Source organism: Penicillium mononematosum, assembly GCF_028829835.1.
Source record: "Penicillium mononematosum strain IBT 11891 chromosome Unknown utg000002l:1.0-8112719.0:1.0-8118358.0, whole genome shotgun sequence".
Classification (NCBI taxonomy): domain Eukaryota; kingdom Fungi; phylum Ascomycota; class Eurotiomycetes; order Eurotiales; family Aspergillaceae; genus Penicillium; species Penicillium mononematosum.
This window is the reverse complement of record NW_026643272.1, coordinates 1,689,225-1,710,963: the sequence shown is the minus strand read 5'-3', so window position 1 is coordinate 1,710,963 and position 21,739 is coordinate 1,689,225. Positions and strand designations below refer to the sequence as shown.

The window sequence follows — 21,739 nt, the reverse complement described above, 5'->3', positions numbered from 1 at the left end:
AGCCAGATATCAAATTGACCAGTTGAGAACAAGATCAAACACGTCATAGTTTCTCCAGTCTGTAGCCTCAGCCCTTCTCCGATTGTTCACCGGTCTTGACATGATCAATGGGACCTCTTGCTCGCTTAGGCCTCCATGAGACCGTAACGGATGGCCTTTCACCTTTGAAAGGTCATGATCTGCTTTGCAGCTGCCAATGACAGCATGTGGCTTGGAAATAACCACAATGTCACCCTCTCGGTCCAAAGGCATCTCATATATTTGAGCGGCATCTTGCCCGCTCAGAGCAGCCTCGACATATGGGAGTGACTCGCAGAATGAAAGTATCAATCCAAGTTGGGCGATGTCTTTGAGGTAGACGCGCACAAAGGAACCGAGTGCGCCATGGTGTCGAACGAACGGATCCGTGATGGGGCAGATAACCCTCGAGGCATTCGGCCCAAACTCGGCATTTAGAACTTCTTCCAGGAAGAGAATATTGGCCTCCCCCCAGCTCATTCGACTTTTGGCTCATGCCATGGTCACCAGTTATACCAATAATAGGAGCTAGAGCCACGAGTCTCTGCAAACGCTCGTCAATGGCTCCCATGAAATCGTCAGCCTCATTGCTGCCAGGCTCATACTTGTGCTGAATGTAATCGGACAATGTCAAATACAAAAAGTCCGATCTCTCCTCTTGGAGCAATTTAATGCCCGCATCCAGCACAAACAGAGACAAATCGCCCGAATATTGACTGGGCGCAGGCTGACCGAGCCATTGTTCCACGCTGGAAATTCCGTTCTCGCCCAGGGTACAATCCGCTGCCCTTTCTGAAGAAAAGCAGATAGCTCCCTTCAAGCCGTGGGCAAGGATTTTACGCAGTTTGTCTTTGGCAGTTATGGCTGACACTCGTACACCGCGCTGGACCATCTGCTCCAATATTGTTGAGCCACGAAGCAGGGAGTCGTCGGTGATCATCCTTGTCTCGCCTGTATTTCTGTCCAAGAAGAAGTTTCCAGCAATTCCATGTGTTGATGGTGGTACACCTGTAATGATAGACACGTTGTTCGGATTGGTGAATGAAGGCATGCAACTCCGGGCAGTGGCGTGGAATCCAGTGTCAAGGAATTTCTTGAAAGTTGGCAGAAGGTCTCTCTCAATACCAGACTTTAAGTACTCTGCGTCGAAGCCATCAATGCAAATTACGACCGTGGGCTGTGTTGGCAGGTTATATTCTTTCGAATGTAGGGTGAATTTCGACCGGGAGTCTAGATTAGGGGTTTAGTATTTTATATTGAGAACATCATCGCGAACACGCTCACCAATAAGACATTGATAGGCAAGGTTCTCATAGGCTTTCAGATCAGGGACTTTCCATTTCGGCTTTTTCGCGAGATCATCCCATCGTCTCACAGAAAGCTTTGCATCTAGCAGGGGATCCTGTTGCGCCTCCAGGACCTGCTCAGTATTGTATCCGCCACCCTAATCGTCGTTAACATACATACTCCAAGTATTGAGATAATAAGGGAAAGACGAAATACCTGGAACTTCAATGTCCGCTTACTGGTCTCACTCAATGCATCATAATAGCTTTGATCTGTCGCGACCAAATATCGCTTAGCCATTACATGCGCACCAACCAACTTGCACACCTTCTCGCTGAATCCAAGCTGGCGCAGATAAGTCTCACCCAGAGCCTCATGGCTTTGCCTTCCAATATACTGGCCATCCGGAGTGATCATTTTCTCCATCTTCTCGGCTGCAGGGATGAACCGTCCGACGTCGTGTAAAAGTGCAGCCAGGATGACCTCGGGGTCATTTTCATGTTTGGGGGACTGCGTGGCGAGATATGCACACTGTAGCGAGTGCTCTAGTTGTGTCACTTGCTCGCCGAGGTAGTCACCCTGGCCCTGTGCGCGCAGGAGTTGGAACAATGTTTTAATGGTTGCTCTGGTGTATTCCTCGACCGAGGCGAGAGGGTGCTCAGTCTTGGGGGTTTTCATCCCCATGTTCATTTTGATGGATATTCTTGGATTGTTTTCAAGAAATGGTTTATCAGGTCTTGAATAGATCGGTCATTCATATAGTGTCTTAATGATATATTAAAAGCCCCTGTGGCATCGAAATTTGCATCAAGGCATGAAGTCCGTCTATGCACGTGCATTTGAGGATCTTCCAGCTTACCCCTCTGGTAACTCATGATGCCCTCCAAGATACGTGAATGAGTGAGTCGCATTCATCGGCACGAAGCCCGCTGGTCTGTGCTGCATCCCGAGGGTTTCGGTGTGGCTTCGGGACGAACACCTTCACTTTATTCCCGTAACATATTGAGAAATGCCGAGCTTAACACATGAGGGAATTGAGGACCGAGTCATCGGAATGGCCCCGCAGTATAAGAAGCTGACGCATTGCGAGACTATTAAAGGCTCGCTAGTTTACTACATGTTCACTTCGATTGTCCCATTATCGCCCTAATTCTGTGGATACGATCAGATTATTCAAAGATGTCACCTCTCACACCAGAACAAATAGCTTCTTACCATGAGAATGGATACCTCCTTCTGCGCGCCGACCAGCATAAACTCGTTGATCCTGCAGAACTCAAGCGATGGACGCAAGAAGTCCAGGCCTGGCCCCGTGTCAAGGGCAAATGGATGCCCTACGACGAAATCAACATCAACGGCGAACGCCAACTGATGCGCACGGAAAGGTTCATTGATTACCATCCCGGGTTTAAGTCACTTGTCTGCGGCGAGCAACTGGCCGAGATTCTAAAGGCAGTCTCAGGCGATGTATCTCCCCCAGCACCCTAACACTGAAGCTGTCTTAGAGGATCATACTAATACCAAGCTCCTAACTATAGGATATGCTCCTCTTCAAAGAAAAGATCAACTACAAACAGCCCCAGGGAAACGGCTTCGAAGCGCACCTCGATGCACCAGCCTACGACCACATCGGCCGCATCGAACATGTTACGGCCAACATAGCCATTGACGCCGCGACTCCTGAAAATGGATGTCTGGAAGTTGTGCGCGGGTCACACAAAATGGGAGTTGAATTTGCGGAAGGTGGCCGAATCACATCTGAATGGGAGGAAGCGCACGAATGGATTTCTGTTCCACTTGAAATGGGCGATATGCTGATCTTTGGGTCGCATCTTGCCCATCGCTCGGCTGAGAACAAGACTGATAAGAGTCGGTCGAGCCTTTATGCTACCTTCCACTCGAGGAGTGATGGGGAGGATCTTAGGGAGCGATATTACAAGCACCGGATGGAGATGTTCCCACCTGAACATGGTGAGTTATTCTTTGGAAGTTTAGAGGTTTACATGTTTGACCGGGTTGCTGATATATCTCTGCTAGAGCGTGAGGAGGGCAAAGATTACTCTAAAGGCTACGAGACGTATGGCTTTGCGGCGCCTTTTACCAAAGCCCAGGACAAGGTTGCTGCAACTATCGATGTTGTCTAATATACCCAGCATCGATATCGCTTTTGGTTTATCAAATTCAAAATTTCCATTGCGCACCTTTCGAATACCAGACTGAGGGATTACTTCTATCTATTTGACAAACTCTCGAAGACAATATGCGGACAATTACGTCCTGTCAGGAGACCCAACGGAAAACAATCAATTAAGTTTGTAGCTAAAAGACTCTCGGGATTCTGGAGCAGTGCTACGAATGCAAGGTTCTTATTTGGTAGATATATACGTAAGGTGAATACAAGGCATGAAGTATGTATATAATAGCACTACCAAACACCTAATTCCACCCAGAAATACGAGCCAAAATTGTCGACAGGAAAACATGTAGACATGTAGACATATGTACTCAATCATCCTGATATGATGGCACAACCACATCCCCTACCATCACCGTCCTGCGATCAGGTAGTTCCGAGTCAAAGCCCTCTAGTTCTTCCGGAGAAAGTGCAGAATACTTGCCAAATCTGACTTTCCCATCGATGTTTCGCGTTTTGGCGAGCGTTGAAAACGGCTCAGCGCGTCGAATGCCAGTGAACTGGTCTATGCAAACCATTTGACATCGCTGGCATGCATCGAGAGCATCGAACCGAAGTTGGTCTGGCCCAATCCGAAGGGATGACCACCGGTCCTCCGCATATGGTTGTTCCACATCGCCTCGGTGAGCAAGTCGTTCAGCAACAACAATGTTACCGCGGAAGACGTCTGCGGCAACGGTCTTACTGCTGCCATTTTTGCTGTTTGCCTTAATGGTCTCATTCAGTCGGTTGACAGATGATCGTGAGACTATTAGAATTGGCGACTCGTTGGATAACGTGATTTGTGTCTGGCCACCCTCACGTACTGGGGGAGGTAAGTCCGGTGGGAATGAGCCTGGCATGATCAGCTTGCGGAAGCGGTTCTTCCACGTATTCGGCGTCCGTTGCATTTGTGAGTACCGACTGCTTGTCTGTGTAGGGAACCGTGCGAGAGTACAGGGCACTCCCAGGAAGTCTGAGAAGAACGCCGAGACTACCGGGGACGTGTAGGCGTGGAGAGAAACTCGGTCACCGCAGACTGTTGTAGGCTTTTTCGACGAGCTCGGACAGAATGATGTAGAGATGAGACTTGTGTCCTCCCAGCCAAGCGAGATCTCAAGGCTGACTTGATCTGGTGCGGCGATTGCACCACAAGTAATACGGAGAACTCCTCTTTCAATCTCAATCGAGGGTCGTATGAGACACATGCGAGGATATCTACCAGGGTTAATTTGAGAATTCGGATACTTCGTTTGGATAAAACATACCTTTTCTGATTCAGGGCTGCACCAGTCCCTTGATGAATCAAGCACCATTCTCTGTCCCAAGCAAGTCCCTCTTTCTTCACTTCCCAGCGCTTTCCCTCGGGTATTTTGAAAGCACCGCAACTCTTGATTGGGAACACTGCTAGGCTTTCAACATAGAAATGAGGGGCAACGACCTCATTGTCTTCTGTCAGAGGATCCAGGGCGACTATAGGTGGACTCTTTTCCACGTAGAACTCCTCGACAAAGTTTAACAAGGAGTCTATATCCTTCATATTTGTCGTCGCACCGATACTGACACGCAAAATTCCTGTTGGTCGTCCACCCAGAACATCATGGTTATCACCACAGCGTAATCCCGCAGAGTAATGCCGGCGAAGCTGGGGTCCAGTCCACCCAAGTGACGAAGCAGTTCCTCCTGGATTGCAAACGGACCCAGTGCGTATTTGCAGATCTTGCACCGTAGCCAGCTTTTCAACCTCGGTTTTCGGGACCCATTCACCGCGGCTATTGCAAAGATTGAACGCAATAATGGGGCCTTGAGTATGTGAATCGCCATACGTAGAGGTGTGGGGTTGATAAATTTGACAGACTTTTCTCTCGTTGAAATGTGCCAATGAAGAAAGTCTATCATAGACTTGCTTTGCGAGGAACTCAGTGTGGGCCGATATGTTCGCCATCGAACCAAACAACCGCTCGTGGGTGTCCAAGGCCGTGTCCAGAGCTATGATATTGTGGAATGGAAGAGTACCGTCCTCTAGCCGCTCATGGATAGACGCTTCTTTTTTCGCATGCCATTGCACCCCAGTGGCCAGGACCATGTCGACGGTGCCTCCGCCAAAATACTTCCGTCGCTCAAAGACCCGTGCGGCACTCTTGCGAACAATCAAAGCACCCAAATCGGGAAATCCAAAGATTTTGTAGAAGCTGAGGACAGTGAAGTCTGGAGCAGACGAGGATGGGCCTAGGTCAAGTGGAGCAGTTGATACCAGCGACGCGGCGTCAAGCAAGGAGTACACATTTCCTCCGCTCTCCTTTGTGGCGGATCGGACCTGTTCGCACCATTGAATAGGCAGACGCCGGCCGTTCATATTGGACTGGGCCGGGTATGCGAGTAGTCTGGGCGCCTTCGACTGGTTGCTAGCCAACTTTGAAATCTCGGCCTCCATTTCATCATCGCTTTGGAAACACTGATAGCCCATCTCGGCCAACTCCCGTACCCCGACGAGACTCGTGTGAGAATCAATGTGGTAGCCATACCAAAATCCTCGATGGTCGGAGTCCCGAAGTGAGTCTGCAACTAGCTTAATGCCAGCAGTTGCATTTGCCACAAAGACAAGGTCGAACTCATCTGGGTCCGCATTGAAGAATCGCAATACGCGGACTCGGATATCTTCTGTTCTTTGTGTAGAAAGTTGCGACGACACAGACATAGAATGAGGGTTTCCAAACAGATTAGATGTAAGATCACGCGAGAAAGACTCGATCGTGGACTTCGCATAGGGTGTTGTCCCCGCATAATCTAGGTATGTTGTTCCTATAGAACGGTGGTCAGCATGGATCGAGTGGTAGCAGATGGACACCCGTACCATTTAGTAGAGGGTACTCTTGCTCTCGGATTATGTCCACATCGGCGGAGTAACCTTGACTATACTTGGGATGGGTAGACCCCTGAAAGGTTGATTCCACCATTGTTAAAGTTCAACTTTGGACAGATGCACTCCAGAGTATGTTGTACTTTGTTTGAAAATAAGGTGGCAAATTGTGAAAGGTAGGACCTTCTGTATATGTCTAGCAGCACGATCAGCACATAATGAATATTTGAGGGATCCAGAGATAGGCTGTATAGTTGTGTGACTGTGCAATATCAAATGGATTTGAAGAAAGAGGCGGGGGAGCCTTACCAGATATAAGACAGCAGATGGCTATATTCTCATCGGAGGTTACCGATACCAACAAATCAACTAGCCCGGGTGTGATTTCCAGTCCACTCCAAAGGGATAGGCTATCGGAGGCTTGGAGAAAAAGCACATTCCAAAGGTCTGGCAGCTGGCTTTTATAGGTTATTTTCAACTTCTCGAGTGCTGTGAAGTGACGAAGAGTGTCTTGAGATGGGATTCCCCTCGCATGTGACCCCGCAATACATCGGACGTGGCAATAGATGGTTTATTGTTGAGCCTCATCGCCACAGCGATTGTTATCGGCTTTTCGCACGCACCATACGGCACTATATACACGCCGATCTAGATCCATACACGGGACTCCACTACATCGTGATACTCATGCACTTCATGCATATTATCAGATTTACTATACCTTTTACGGTCACAGGTTTCGTCATCGGGGAGATATATTTACCTCAGCCGACACGCTCATGAGTATATCTGTACGTACTATTGAAACTATGATCAAATCCCGACAATTATAGTCCACAATAACGTTGATTGCGAAAGACTCCCAACCAACCATTTTGCCTTTAAGGCGCTTCTTTATGATTATATCTCTCAGGTTCCAATAGCCGCCCCCGATGCACAATGCGCAACCCAACCTGCATGGTTTTCTAGGATCCTGCGAAAGCTAAAGCATTACCTTAGGCTCATCACAATGTCGGCCTACCAATCCGTGTTTATTCTATTCATATAGGAGAAGTGTGCCTGATTTCGTTGATAATGCATTGGGCTGAAACATGTAGCCAGCGAAATACACTAAACAATCCATGTCAGTGCATCCGAGTCAAGTGCCAACGATGTACAACAGGCACGTCAGTACCGTCCCTGCGCCAAAACGGCTTGGAACACAGCCACTATAGTATTCCAAATTGTTTCCCGAGGCTGAACTGAGGCTGAACTGCTCCACATCACGATAGAGTGCATGTGGAGTATACTATTGACTAATGTTTCTTAGGTTCAGCTCACCGTAGCTTCCTGTGCCCCGCTTGAAAATTTATCGTAGTATTCAACATGTTTAGCCGGGAGCAAGTAGATTTCTTATTGGTGCTGAGGATGATGAGAGATAGTACCGGTCAGATACATGCAAATGATTTCCTTGGGCACCATTGGGCGATGTGACCGTAGATTGTATTGTACAGATGGGGTTGATAGTATACTTCAAAGACAAAACTCCGTCCCAAGCTCCTGCTATGACTCGTACAAGTATTTGTGTCGATCTGGTTTGCGTTGGAATCGACAGAGCAGTGAAAAGCCAGAATGAACAAACTGGCCAAAATAAAGAAGCGAAAGAAGACAATGCGACGGTGGGTGATGGCGGGTTCCCTTTACCGCTTGGGCCATTGTCTCCAGCCTCGGCCATGACCTCTCTGTTGCGCCGAGTCAGCATAGCTCCAATCACGTCAGGAAGGACCAATAGAGTACTAACCTGCTTCCACAACCGGACCATTTCCGGCATCCCCTCCATTGCTTTGCGACGATCCTCGAGACGTGACTCCATGGTGCGTTCCCACTTATGACCCTTCACCTTATGGCCAACACCAGTTCCCTTGATCTGCAAGCCACGCTCTGCGCGCCGTGTCTCCTTGAATTCTGGTGATTTGCGACTAGGAGGAAGAAGCGCCTGCACATTGTATTTGATGGCAAGCTTCATCAGATCGGCCTGCTGGCGCAGCCCATATTTCGGGGCTTCCCATTTGCCGAATCGCTTGTGCGGCAGAAATGGATTGCGGACGTCTTTGCTGGTCACGAGGAGTGCACGCGATGGAGTCCAGCCATACTTTTTCTCTCCTGGGGCACCCTTGGCATCCCGATCTGGTGTGTATGGGGATTCTACCTTCGTTGGTACGTAGCCCTCTCCATTGGCAGGGGCAGGGCGACGGACAGCTGCGGAGTGGGTTTGTGGAGGATACCGAGCGAAGAAATTCACCAAACGTTGAGGAAGGTTTTCTAACAGTGTACCCGTCTGCTTCGAAACCGACATGGTGGATCAAGGTGGGTTGTAATCCTAGTATGCACAGGTGGTTCCAATGTTGCTTGCGAGTGTTCTGGGTCAAAAAGTTGATACCGCCCGGGCTCACGCCAAGCTATTGGCATTATACTTCAGGCGACAAGGCATCAAGTAGTTCTGGCGCCTTACCTCCAAGGTGTCAACAATATTTCTGCCGTGCGTTACCTAAGCCTGAGCTTGCCCAGGTGGCTATTGCCTCCACCGCCTCCAATTACCGCTTTCAGCTACACCGCCCTCGAATCCCCGGCGGTGGGCCACAGATGCTCGCCTCAGGCACTAATCAGAACTTCCTAACTTCGGCTTGCTTTTCAGTCTCGTTTCAGCCCCAAGAATTTCTTCCCTTAAGAATCTTCATTGTTACCATCGCTGCTATCTTATTACTACCTGCAATTTCATCCATATTGTTTTATTCCGGGGTCTGACCTTCTCGTGCGCATCCTCAACACTGCGACGACCATGTCCGACTATCAGTACGGAGGCTCTGAAGAGGAGAATGCGGAGATTAGAAATCTCGAGGCTCAGCTGGTACGTGTTCCGCACGCATTTACGAACGTGTCCCTCGTCAACTGACGTGTTTGTGTTTACAGCTAGATGATCCTGACAACTTCGAAACCTGGGAGAAGCTGGTTCGTACCGCGGAGGCCCTCGAGGGTGGAATAAATCGCAATTCCAACCCCCAGGCCATCACAACCTGGCGCGCAGCCTATGACCGCTTCCTTGCTAAGTTCCCTTTGCTCTTTGGCTACTGGAAGAAGTATGCCGACCTAGAGTTCTCTATCACCGGCACTGAGGCCGCTGAAATTGTATGCATGCACACTCCTAGGGCACCAGCCTCTTCTTTTCCATGGCTTTCTACTAATCTTGTCGCTATAGGTCTATGAACGAGGAATTGCTAGCATCTCGCCATCCGTTGATCTATGGACCAACTATTGTTCGTTCAAGGCGGACACTACGCACGAGGCCCATATCATTCGAGAGTAAGTGAGAGTAAAGATGGTCTTCTTCCCTTCCCTATAACCATTACCGACGCAGTTCGCGAAAGTTCTCGTGGTGACGGTCACATGTTTCCTGGATATTTCAATATCCAGTCAGTCTTGTTGTTGATGGGTGAGAGACCGCTCGCTACTTTGCTTCCTTGATCCAAGTGGAGTTTACTTCTCACCCATATCTCACTCAGGCTGAATTTTTCTTCTGATTGGCCAAACCAGCCCATGCATTGAAGGTCAAGGAATAGCCTCGTTCGATGGCCCTTTACGGAGCACTGGTTGCCCACCTATCCCTTAGCTTCGTCCACCGCACTCATTTGATTACTTGGGTTTTCACAAACGGACAGAGTTTACTGCTCGTGATTGCTATCTTAATTGTCTTATTCCTGTCTCTTACCACTCCTATCCCACCCATCAGGCCCTTGTGTCCGCAACATGCTAACTGAAGTACGCACCAGTCTTTTCGAACGGGGTGCGAACAGTGTTGGTCTTGATTTCCTCTCCCATCCCTTCTGGGATAAGTACATTGAGTTCGAGGAGCGGATTGAGGCCCACGATAAGATTTTCGCCATTCTTGCACGTGTCATCCACATCCCCGTGCACCAGTATGCTCGCTACTTCGAGCGGTACCGGCAGCTCGCGCAGACTCGCCCTGTGTCCGAGCTCGCCCCGGCCGAGGTCCTCGCCGCTTTCCGCGCCGAAATCGAAGCTGCGTCATCCCAGCCGGCTCCTGGCCCCAAGGCTGAAGCGGAGATCGAGCGCGATCTCCGACTTCGCGTGGACAGTTACCACCTGGAGATCTTCACGAACACTCAGACTGAGACGACCAAACGCTGGACTTTCGAAGCGGAGATCAAGCGTCCGTACTTCCATGTTACGGAACTCGATGAAGCCCAGTTGGTGAACTGGAAGAAGTATCTTGACTTTGAGGAAGCCGAGGGTTCATTCTCTCGAACTCAGTTCCTGTATGAGCGGTGCCTGGTCACTTGTGCCTATTATGACGAGTTCTGGTTCCGATATGCTCGTTGGATGGCTGCTCAGCCTAACAAGGAAGAAGATGTGCGGATCATATATCAGCGTGCGTCGTATCTCTACGTCCCGATTGGCAATCCCACTATCCGACTTCACTATGCCTATTTCGAGGAGGTGTCAGGCCGCGTGGACGTGGCAAAGGATATCCACAATGCGATCCTCATGTGTCTCCCCAGCCATGTCGAGACGATTATCTCACTCGCCAATCTGTGTCGTCGCCACGGAGGTCTGGATGCGGCCATTGAAATCTACAAAACACAGTTGGATTCACCAGAGTGCGAAATGGCCACGAAGGCTGCTCTCGTTGCCGAGTGGGCCCGCCTTTTGTGGAAGATCAAGGGCAGCCCTGACGAGGCTCGCACGGTTTTCCACGAGAATCAGCGTTACTACCTCGACAGCCGACCCTTCTGGTGCAGCTATCTCGTCTTCGAAATTGAGCAACCCACCAGCGAGGCGACCGAGTCGGTTCAGTATGAACGCATCAAGCAGGTCATTACTGACATCCGGTCCAAGAGCGTTCTGCAAGTCGACGCTGTCAAGGAACTCGTGCAAATTTACATGACATACCTTCTCGAAAGGGGCAAGGACACTGCGAAGGAATACATGACCCTGGATCATGAAATCTATGGTCCTTCATCTGTGGCTTCCGCTCGGACTGGCGGAAATGTGCCGGTGCAACCCACCACTGCCGGCGGACAATTCGCTTCAATTCCTCACATGCAGCCCACACCGGATGAGGCCGCTGCATACGCGTACTACCAACAGACGGCAGCGAACGGTACAGCCGCTTAAGACCCGAGAGTCTTGTGCACATCCCCCAAAGCCAATGATTGCAAGTATGGATATGTTTGTTCACGAATGGGTTCGTTTCTGGATGTTTTGCTGGTGCCCTTTCTTTCGGTGTTTTATCTTCGTTACTTACCCTGGCATATTGATTCACCTGGGTGGGTGAGTTCCTTTTTCGTGTAGTATCATCCCCGTTGCCCGTGCTGGGCAACAATCCCCCCCCCCCCTGTTGTCTAGTGATCTTAACTCGGCTTAAAGACAGCTTCTTCTCACTTTTGTCAGATGTACTGGTGTCTAGTTACCTCTTGGGGCTTGACGCAGGCTTGTGGCCAACTCGAGATTGGATCCTTCGGGACCAATTGTATTCTACTGTGGGTTGTTTTTCCACAGGAAATTAATTCATATTGTCTGAAATTGATTCACCCGCGAGTGTGGAAGCCTTATTAGACTCACACACAACCAATATACTGTGGTAGCATATGTAGAAACCCTGTGGCCTAATGTAATCACATAGGTCCAGTTCCGCTACACCTGGACAGCGGGCCCCGATTATTATTAGCCGTGATCACATGCAGGTAGATAAGATAGTGGATAGTGGATAGATATCTACACGTGATCCTATTCACGTGACTACGCGTCCTGGCTCTTATCATATTCCGTAGAAATTCAATATCACTCCCTTCTCGTCTCTAGTCTAGTGGTCTATTTAGCCATCGTTTCTTCCACCTACGCAAGTCATGACCAACGGCCCTGAAGGATTGCCTCCGCTCCCTCCTCCAGATCCTGTGGAGCGCCCGCCCAGCCCGCCTCCGCCTCCTCCAGAAGAATTGGCCGCTCCTCCGCCGCCGCCGGACAGTATCGCCCCTCCACCTCCTCCCCGACGATGTGCCACCCCCGCCCCCAGTTGAGAGCCAGAAGAAGCAGAAGCTAGGATGGGGCGCGAAGAAACCTTCTGTCACTCCACTGAGTGTTGAGGAGCTGATACGGAAGAAGAAAGAAGCAGATGCGGCGACATCAAAGGTAAGAGCTTATCCTCCGGGAATGGTGAAATACTTGACACAAGGTTCGGTGACTTTTACTAACATTTAAATATTCCTACAGCCTAAATTTTTGTCTAAAGCTCAACGAGAGAAGCTTGCGCTGGAGAAACGGGCGCAAGAGGTTGAGGCAGAGCGACAAGCCAAGGCCCGCACCAACGGCAACGGTCTCGCATCTGCAGCATCGTCGGTGAGACCCAATATCCGGGAGGAATCAGTGGTCCGTCATGTACCCACCGGGCCCCGAGCGATGCGCGACGACCCTGCAACTGGACCTGGTGGTATGCGGAAGGGAGGCCGACAGCCCAATCAACGCTATCGCGACCAGGATATGCCGCCACCCCAATCTAAGACTAAAGGCGAAAAGCGTCTAACCGAAGAAGACGAAGCGGCAGCGCTAGCAGCATTGACCAAGCACCGATACATGGGAGCCGACCAGACATCTAACTTCTCGGCAAAAAAGAAGCGCAAGCGTACCGCAGACCGAAAATTCAATTTCGAGTGGAATGTCGAGGAAGACACAAGTGGCGACTATAACCCCCCTATACCAGCGCCGACAGGAAGCCAACTTCTTTGGCCGAGGACGTTTGGCAGGCTTCGGCGATGATGTCGCCGATGATGTCGCACGCAAATACGCAGAGGCACTGGCGTCCCGCGATCACGAAGCTGGTAACGCGCGAGCCCAACAAATGCTGGAGATGGAACGCCGGCGTCGCGAGGAGAGTAAGCGCACACAAATTGACAAGCATTGGAGCGAGAAGCGCTTGGACCTCATGCGCGAGCGGGACTGGCGTATCTTCAAGGAAGATTTCAACATTGCCACCAAAGGCGGCAGTGTACCTAATCCCATGCGTTCTTGGGAAGAGAGTTCATTGCCGAAGCGTTTGCTGGAGCTTGTTGAACGAGTCGGGTATAAGGACCCAACGGCTATTCAGCGCGCGGCAATCCCCATCGCCATGCAGTCGCGTGATCTGATCGGTGTTGCCGTGACAGGTTCCGGTAAAACCGCTGCATTCCTACTCCCACTTTTGGTCTACATCTCGGCGTTACCGCGGCTTGACGAGAATGAGTGGCGCAAAAACGAAGGACCATACGCTATTGTTCTAGCACCCACACGTGAATTGGCGCAGCAGATCGAGATCGAAGCTAAAAAATTTACACAACCCCTTGGATTTAACGTGGTCAGTATTGTCGGTGGCCACTCGCTTGAAGAGCAAGCATTTAGCCTGCGCAATGGCGCCGAAATCATTATTGCCACCCCTGGTCGTCTGGTCGATTGTATCGAGCGTCGCATGCTAGTGCTCAGCCAGTGTTGCTACGTGATTATGGACGAAGCAGATCGTATGATTGATCTTGGATTCGAAGAGCCTGTCAACAAGATCCTGGACGCCCTCCCCGTCACGAACGAAAAGCCCGATACAGAGGAAGCCGAGAATTCAATGGCGATGAGCCAACACCAGTACCGCCAGACTATGATGTACACAGCCACTATGCCTGCAGCAGTCGAGCGTATTGCTCGCAAGTACCTCCGTCGACCAGCCATTATCACGATCGGTGGCGTCGGCGAAGCTGTCGACACAGTTGAGCAGCGTGTAGAGATGATCTCTGGCGAAGACAAACGCAAGAAGCGCCTCGCAGAAATCCTCTCCTCGGGAGACTTCCGTCCCCGATTATCGTGTTCGTCAACATCAAGCGAAACTGTGACGCTATCGCTCGCGAAATCAAACAAATGGGCTTCTCCTCGGTTACTCTCCACGGATCCAAAACCCAAGACCAGCGTGAAGCCGCGCTCGCCTCCGTGCGCAACGGCTCGACAGACGTTCTCGTCGCAACCGACCTCGCAGGAAGAGGTATCGATGTGCCGGATGTGTCGTTGGTCGTTAACTTCAACATGGCCACCTCGATCGAAAGCTACACTCACCGTATCGGTCGTACTGGTCGTGCCGGAAAGAGTGGTGTTGCTATCACATTCCTGGGCAGCGAAGATAGCGATGTTATGTATGTTACACTCATTCCTTTCCCTTTTTCACTTTGTTTTCATTTACTAATGTTTCTGCAGGTACGATCTCAAACAAATGCTGATCAAATCACCAATCTCGCGTGTTCCCGAGGAACTGCGCAAGCACGAAGCGGCGCAGTCCAAACCCTCGCGCGGTCCTGGCGGGAAGAAGATCGAGGACAGTTCTGGGTTCGGAGGCAAGGGAGGGTGGGCGTAGGCCGTGCTAGGCAAGACATTTTTCATCTTGATTCAATCATTGTACATAGAAGCGGTCGATTTCCTGTCAATTTACTTAAATCCATCAAGAAGCAACTGAGCACAGTTTCTCAGAAGTCCCCTATCCCCTACCTTATCCTTACTAATTCTACCCAGTCCTGATCTATACAAAAGCACTCGCTCTACAAGAGAAATAATTGAGTAGAATATAATTTCAGCTCAAAGCACATCCCGCGTGCTTTCGATAGATGACAACATAGTAATAATGTGCAGTCGAAGAAAAGTTCGAGCTGCAAGCTCCGAAACAAAGAATCCCCGGTGTATCCAAGAGACCTATGAACATTGTTCAGCCACTTGAGGAATTCTCTAGATTTACAGCTTGCTCTGGAGATAGCTGTTGCTGCTCAGCCACTGCTCAACATCGTCGCGGTCACGCTTGAGCCAGTTGATCTTGGCGCGGATGGCGTCCAGGCTCTGCTCAACGGCACGGTCGAAGCCCTGTAAGATTCGAATTAGTATATATTACAAAATATGGAGCTTAGGCGAAACCTCGTTGAGGCCCTTGGTGAGATTACTAACCTTAGTGTCCTTAGAGGCGAAGAAGTCCTCAACGTCCTTCAACTGCGCCTCGGTGCAGAAACTGGCAGTGGTCAGCTGGACAACAGTACCAAGCATGCCGAGACCGGGAGGAAGACGCTTGTAAAGTTCATCCCAGTTAGACTTCAGCCAGTTCCAGCGGCCCTCGATACCAGCCGGGTGGCTACGGAGACCGCCAAGAGGCATATAAATATCCTGGCTCTTGACCTCCTCGCTCATGGCGAGACCAAGAGTGCGCTTGATAAGCTCGGGGTCCTCAGAGGCACCGAGGCAGCGCAGGGCGGTGGTCTTCTCGTCAGAAGTCGGGGCGTGGCGGGAGCGGTCCAGGACTACTTCGTACTCCTTGAGACCACCGTGCTTCAGAGCAATGGTGAAGACACTACCGCGGATGTTGGGGTGGATGGCGGAGAGGTCACCGGCAGAGAAGCGGGCGAACATGTCCAAGGCAGCCTTGACGACAACCGGGTCCTCGGCCATACCGGCAGAGCCGAACATGAGGGCCTTGAACTGTTGCAGAATGTGGTCGTCGTTCTCGGGGAACTCCCAGCCAATCTCGTGGGCCTTAGGGGCAACCAGCGCGCGCTGGAAGGCCTTGAGAGCGTCCTTTGTCTTGTCGTCCTCAAAGAGCCAGGCAGCGCGCAGGGTGCCGATACGGGTCAGGATCTCGTTCCAAACGACGAACTCTGACTCGGTGTCCAGGCCCTGAAGCAAGGAAAGCATGCCAGAGGTGCGCTGGTAACCAGAAGCTGCCAGGGCACCGGAGTCGGCAATCATGCCGGCACGGTCCTCGACACTCAGGCGGCCGTCACGAGCAGCCTGGCCGAGCTTCTTAAGACGCTCAGGGCTGTATGAGGTGCGGAAGATGGCAGAGTGGTCAGCGTTCAGCTTGAAGAAGTCCAGGTCAGGAATGGGGAAGTCGCGCTCGCGCTCAGTCAGCATAGTGTCTTCATCAATGCCCTTCTCCGTGCGCAGACCCAGCATGACAGGGAAGAGGGTCTGGTCTTCTTCGGGACGAACGTCGCCGGTACGCAGGAAACGGTTCTGCTTCACGTGGATGGAAGAGCTCTCCTTGTTCTCCGTGACACTGATGACAGGGAAGCCGACGTTCTTGGTCCAGATATCCATGACCGACTGCACGGGCTTTCCGCTAGCATCAGCAAGAGCAGCCCACAGGTCACCGGTCTCTGTGTTACCATAGGCGTGCTTCTTGATGTAGTTGCGGACACCCTGGAGGAAGACATCTTCGCCCAGGTACTTGGAGATCATACGCAGGACAGATGAACCCTTGGAGTAGGAGATAGCATCGAAGATCTGGTTGATCTCATCGGCACGCTTGACAGGCACCTCAATGGGGTGGCTGCTGCGAAGCGAGTCGAGCGAAAGAGCACTCTGCAAGTTGTCGATAACGTAAGTCTGCCAAACCTTCCACTCGGGGTAGAAGACGTTGCAAGAGTACCACGACATCCAGGTAGCGAAACCCTCGTTGAGCCACAGTCCATCCCAGAAGTCCATGGTGACCAGGTTTCCGAACCACTGGTGGGCCAACTCGTGCTGGACGGTCTCGGCGATGCGTTCCTTTCGAGACGCTCCACTGTTCTTCTCGTCCAGCAACACATCGACGATACGGTATGTGATCAGACCCCAGTTCTCCATGGCTCCGGCGCTGAAATCAGGCACGGCGACCATGTCCATCTTTGGCAGAGGGAAATCACTGTCAAAGGCTTTCTCGTAAAAGGCCAGAGTCTTGGCAGCAAGCTCCAAGGAGAAACGGCCGTGCTCGATATCCTGGTCAGGTGTGGCATACACACGGATGGGAACCCGGAAGTTCTTTGTCTCGATGTAGTTGAGGTTTCCGACAATGAAAGCGACGAGATAGGTGGACATGAGGGGCGAAGTGGTGAATTTCACAGCCTTCTTCGCGCCACCCTGGATTTCAGTCTCAGTATCAACATCCATATTGCTCAAACAGGTCATGCTTTTATCCGCAACCAAGGTCACAGTGAACTTGGCCTTGAGAGCAGGCTCGTCGAAACAAGGGAAGGCCCGACGGGCATCCGTGGGCTCCATCTGAGATGATGCAATGTACTTGGTCTCGCCATTCTCCTTGTATGATGATCGGTAGAATCCGGCCATGTTATCATTGAGAATACCGGTGAAGGTGAGCTTCAACTGGGCATCCGACCCCGCGGCGATAGCCTGGCCGAACTTGATGGTTGCGGTCTGGTCATCTTTCTTGAGGGAGATTTCGGGCTTGGAGTCCACAACCGAGCCCTTAGCTGAGACAATTGCGCTGTGAATTTCGATCTCGTTGGAATTGAGGGTGATGAAATCGGTGTCTTCGGTCACATCGAGGCTAGATGCAGATGTTAGTGACTGACACACAACTATACACTATACATAAATGACGTACTCGATGGTGACTGTTCCATCATATGTGAACTTCTCGAAGTTGGGCTCCAGTGTCAAATCATAATGCTGGGGCTTGACGTTTGTAGGTAGGACCTCACGGCCCTGGACGTTGGTTGACCCGGAGGTGTCGCGGCGTGAGCTACACATCCTGCGGTAGGAACAGTATCGTTTGGAGGTCTGTGATAGCGGAGAAGGTGAGCGGCGTTGGGTAATTGACCTAGGAACTGAAGCTTGAGGAGAGCGAGCGGAAACAAAGAGGGGGAGGGGGGCTCTGGCGGAAAGAAGCGGTGGCTTTGCTTGCTGCAGAAGCACACGCGTGGAGAAGCGGCGCATCAGCTCCACGAACCCGAATACCGGGAGAAAAAGGAAAGAAAAAAGAAGAAAGGAAAATAAAAAAAGGTATTAGTATTAAATAATTAAATAGAACCAAATGCGAGAACAATTGAACCACGGACTCGACAGCAACGGTCAGGAAGGAAAAACATGAGATCAGAGTCCGGCAGATGGGAAGGCGGTGAATGCCAGAGGATCTCCTACTTTTCGTCCTTTTTTTCTTCTTCCTCTTTTCTTTTCTTCAACACGCAAGTTCACCCAGTGGATGTCTAAATTCTATATGACAGACAACTGATTGGCAATGGCTCTTATGCTGTTATCTTGCAAGACAATATACCAGCAAGTTTGAGGGGCTCATGACAGTTTCAATCGATTCTCTTGGGTGGGCTACCATAGAAGACTGGAACATACAGCACCGCGGTTCATTGCTCTGATGTCACAGCATGACAGGGCAGTTGGTAATGAGGGCTCTTCAGTAAGGAACGGTTCTATTCTAATTCCGCTATTACCTATTACTAGTAGTGTCTGGTGGAAATTGCTTCCAAGTCACCATGACAAAATCTATCAGTACATAAACAATCCGAAATCAAGCAAATCCGATTATTATTATTATTATTATATCACAGCCAATATCTCTTAAGAATGCACTGCCTGGGCCTGTGGCAGTTTCGTAAACGCACTGCGAGACCATCCATCGGCATCCACGACAGACTCCTTGACAAGCACATACCCGCCAATCCGAGGCATCAATATCGCCCAGACAACGTAGTAGATTCCTCCGGCTGCGAAAAGCGCCAGGGCTACCACACAGTGCAGGTAGTACGGTAGCTCTTCGTACACATTCTGGCCATCGCTGGGCGGCACATATGGTGCCACCGCGAGGTACAGGTTGGACAACATGAAGAAGATGGTGACGGGTAGCGTGGCACGGACTCCGGGCTTCCAGTTCGGGTAGTTTTTCTCTTTGGTGAGGTAGATATGAACGAGGCCAGCGGCCACGAAGAAGTTGACAATTGCGAGGGGGGTAAGAAATGAGACTGGGACAATTTGTCAGTAATGATCTTGTGGGTGTCTTTGGAAATCACATACTTGACGAGGAAGTTGTATGCGTCACCGGGAGGGGGGGCGAGCAGGATAACGACAGAGACGAGATAGTGCTCAAGCAAGCCAGCGGCCGGCGAGTGGAAAGGCCAGTTGCTAGCCCAGATCTTGGAAAGGGGCAAGACACCTTCACGTCCGAGCTCTTGAACAACTGTTCGAAATTCTGATTAGTATAGTTTTCAAACATGTAGGTGAGAATACATACTGCGCCCTTGTGAGAAGATGACGGATAACACATTTCCAAATGCAGAGAGAGCCACAAAGACGGACATGACTTTTTCGGCCTGTCCGCCGAACATGTTTCTGAAGAACACGGCGGCCACAATGCTGCCAGACTCGAGCATTTCTTCTTTCGATACAGCGGCGAAATAGGCGATGTTGACAAGCATATACATCACGCCAACAGCAATGATAGCAACGGGGGCTGCAATCTTCAGCGTGCGGGCTGGGTTCTTGGTCTCGCTCAAGGCCTGTGAATATAATTAGCAATCCGATCAGACGCAAGTCCTATGTTCATGTCCTTACATAGTTGGCATTCGAGTATCCAACAAAGGACCAGATAACGTTGTACAAGGCCATGACGATTCCGTATCCGCTTCCCTTGGTGCCTTCGAAGGCATTGGTGAAGTTATCCGGCGTCTCAGCCTTTGTATGGCCACCAAGTGCCACCCAACCAGCAACAATGATGAACAAGACGATAACCAACTTGATAATACCAAGTACATTCTGAAGACGAATACCCCATTTCAAGGCAACGGAGTGGATAAGAAAGGCGGCGGTCAGACAGGCCATGCCAATTCCACGCTGATTCCATCGTCCGACCTCAATATCTGCTGCGTTGAGGATATATTGACCGAAGACGACGCTGTTACTTGCTGCCCATCCGAGTAACACAGCATAGGCGGCGAACATGGCAGTGGCCAAGAATTTGGGTTTTGTATAAACGTATTCGAGGTAGTTCTTTTCGCCTCCGTTTCTATATAGAGCCAGGTTAATCAATGCGTTATACTTTCGCTTGTTCAATCACGTACCTCGGAATTGCAGTACCCCATTCTAGATACACTGCCGTCCCAGCCAGAGCAATTACAGTGCCGATAACCCACATAAATAATGAGAGACCGACACTGCCAGACAATGCAAGAATAGTGCTCGGTGTGGCAAAAATACCCGTGCCAATAACCCGATTAAAGATTAGGAGGGCCGCGCTGAAAATTCCGATCTGACGTCGATCGTCGGGGGTTGCCTCGAAGACATTTCCTTCATCTGAAAGGAATGATTAGTGTCACGCATCACTCAATCTTCATGAGGGAAAAAAAAACATACATAATCCCGAGATACCATCTGCGCGGCGGAGGCCATCATCTCCCGCTGGCTTTGTATCGAATACCGGCGACTTATTGGAAGCCTCGACAACAGGATCAACCCGTTCAGCCATTATGTTATACAGATCGAGTCACTACCCACCAGGGAACACGGTGACACCGAGTATTTGTATATTCAGCTGAGCGTTGACAAGACCAGGATTATCACGGCTAGGACCGGGGGAAGAATGAGGTGCTCGCACTAAATCTGATGCCATAGGTCATTGCGGCTGGGCAGTGTCTTTATACTACCTTGGAAATCAAATTGTGGTCCGCCTACGGAGCTGATGGAGGCAACGGTCCCTGCAGAGTTTGTGGGTTTTTTCTCCCGTAGAATCCCCGGGCCCACATGGAAGAATTCCAGAAGCCTTGGAAACGGCATCGCACAATCGAATATAATTTCTACCGTTACATTACATAGAAGTTAGCAGCACATATTTGTCTTGAAGAGGAATAATAGCAACACATGATGCATGTTGTCTGTATTAACCATGATGGCGCAATATGGAAAAAGCCTCGGAGACCGGGGGATGCCGTGTCAGTGGGTTGCCGAGATTTCATGTACGCTGGGGCCGGGCCGTGACAACTACAACATGGTCCGATTAATTTTTGGAAATCTTGGAAATGCATATTTGAGATTTATAGTACATAGAAATTGAGTCAATACACATGTAGTTTAGCCTCAAGCATCAAAAAGAAAACCTATAAAAATGATATTGAGGGAATAGACCGTATAAAAAGCCAAGAGGCAAATCAGAAACCGGTGACACATCACCTTTGGAAAGCTCAAGCACGCCATTTTAGGGTTTGGCAGATCTTGTGCTTAGTCATAACTTGACCTTGCCCAGGTGAGACCTATGGAGTACTTACCTACCTAGGTAGGTAGCTACATGGTAGGGAGGTAATATACTATATGGCTTGTAAATATTTCGATTTCTATGTACAATACATCTGGTATCTGCAAATCCAATCCTAGGACCCTCAACGCCGTGCCCTTGTGCGTCCAAAAAAGAAATTCAGTGCCAATCTGTATACCGTGGGTCCCCAGGTCAAACGCCAATCCCAAAAAGAGAAAAGAAAAGTGAAGAAAAAGGAGAAAAAGGCAATAAGACATGGCATGACAAGAACATAAATAAGAACTCCCCTGGTCTCGTGCTGTGGGATATATGGCAAATCGTGGAC

At 50.3% G+C, this 21,739-nt stretch overlaps 8 protein-coding genes across 8 annotated transcripts; 3 read left to right on the top strand and 5 right to left on the bottom strand.

The window, feature by feature from the left end:
* Nucleotides 1-9: 9 nt before the first annotated feature.
* On the bottom strand, nt 10-1,995 carry N7519_002394 (Alkaline phosphatase-like alpha/beta/alpha; the record flags this gene model as incomplete). Its single annotated transcript, XM_057289172.1, has 4 exons — nt 10-458; nt 535-1,248; nt 1,303-1,462; nt 1,522-1,995. The coding sequence occupies 4 exons, from the start codon at nt 1,993-1,995 to the stop codon at nt 10-12; spliced, it is 1,797 nt and encodes a 598-aa protein (XP_057150374.1).
* Nucleotides 1,996-2,484: 489 nt separating this feature from the next.
* On the top strand, nt 2,485-3,449 carry N7519_002393 (phytanoyl-CoA dioxygenase family protein; the record flags this gene model as incomplete). Its single annotated transcript, XM_057289171.1, has 3 exons — nt 2,485-2,772; nt 2,844-3,276; nt 3,343-3,449. 3 exons carry the CDS (start codon nt 2,485-2,487, stop codon nt 3,447-3,449), a joined length of 828 nt encoding a protein of 275 aa, XP_057150373.1.
* A 361-nt stretch (nt 3,450-3,810) lies between these two features.
* On the bottom strand, nt 3,811-6,435 carry hxB (putative molybdenum cofactor sulfurase protein (HxB); the record flags this gene model as incomplete). Its single annotated transcript, XM_057289170.1, has 3 exons — nt 3,811-4,696; nt 4,747-6,280; nt 6,333-6,435. 3 exons carry the CDS (start codon nt 6,433-6,435, stop codon nt 3,811-3,813), a joined length of 2,523 nt encoding a protein of 840 aa, XP_057150372.1.
* Nucleotides 6,436-8,017: 1,582 nt separating this feature from the next.
* N7519_002391 (mitochondrial 54S ribosomal protein mL59) lies at nt 8,018-8,673 on the bottom strand (the record flags this gene model as incomplete). The annotated part of the gene is made up of 2 exons (XM_057289169.1): nt 8,018-8,059; nt 8,119-8,673. The coding sequence occupies 2 exons, from the start codon at nt 8,671-8,673 to the stop codon at nt 8,018-8,020; spliced, it is 597 nt and encodes a 198-aa protein (XP_057150371.1).
* A 483-nt stretch (nt 8,674-9,156) lies between these two features.
* N7519_002390 (putative mRNA splicing protein (Prp39)) lies at nt 9,157-11,510 on the top strand (the record flags this gene model as incomplete). Its single annotated transcript, XM_057289168.1, has 4 exons — nt 9,157-9,225; nt 9,288-9,503; nt 9,574-9,677; nt 10,145-11,510. 4 exons carry the CDS (start codon nt 9,157-9,159, stop codon nt 11,508-11,510), a joined length of 1,755 nt encoding a protein of 584 aa, XP_057150370.1.
* Nucleotides 11,511-12,241: 731 nt separating this feature from the next.
* prp28 (mRNA splicing protein PRP28) lies at nt 12,242-14,757 on the top strand (the record flags this gene model as incomplete). Its single annotated transcript, XM_057289167.1, has 6 exons — nt 12,242-12,359; nt 12,409-12,524; nt 12,606-13,065; nt 13,136-14,218; nt 14,314-14,539; nt 14,601-14,757. The coding sequence occupies 6 exons, from the start codon at nt 12,242-12,244 to the stop codon at nt 14,755-14,757; spliced, it is 2,160 nt and encodes a 719-aa protein (XP_057150369.1).
* Nucleotides 14,758-15,119: 362 nt separating this feature from the next.
* N7519_002388 (M1 family metallopeptidase) lies at nt 15,120-18,137 on the bottom strand. The gene is made up of 3 exons (XM_057289166.1): nt 17,764-18,137; nt 15,336-17,706; nt 15,120-15,254 (listed from the first exon to the last, which is right to left on the bottom strand). The coding sequence occupies exons 1-3, from the start codon at nt 18,093-18,095 to the stop codon at nt 15,129-15,131; spliced, it is 2,829 nt and encodes a 942-aa protein (XP_057150368.1). The 5' UTR covers nt 18,096-18,137; the 3' UTR covers nt 15,120-15,128.
* A 594-nt stretch (nt 18,138-18,731) lies between these two features.
* On the bottom strand, nt 18,732-20,631 carry N7519_002387 (high affinity methionine permease; the record flags this gene model as incomplete). Its single annotated transcript, XM_057289165.1, has 6 exons — nt 18,732-19,132; nt 19,210-19,347; nt 19,402-19,666; nt 19,722-20,172; nt 20,228-20,459; nt 20,520-20,631. 6 exons carry the CDS (start codon nt 20,629-20,631, stop codon nt 18,732-18,734), a joined length of 1,599 nt encoding a protein of 532 aa, XP_057150367.1.
* Between the last annotated feature and the right edge of the window lie 1,108 nt (nt 20,632-21,739).

Coding starts and splice junctions, on each gene's coding strand:
- N7519_002388 (XM_057289166.1), bottom strand. CDS start 18,095: ATGCGCCGCTTCTCCACGCGTGTGCTTCTGCAGCAAGCAAAGCCACCG. Junction 17,707..17,763: donor GATGGAACAGTCACCATCGA/GTACGTCATTTA, acceptor ATCTGCATCTAG/CCTCGATGTGACCGAAGACA. Junction 15,255..15,335: donor TCGCCTCTAAGGACACTAAG/GTTAGTAATCTC, acceptor CGAATCTTACAG/GGCTTCGACCGTGCCGTTGA.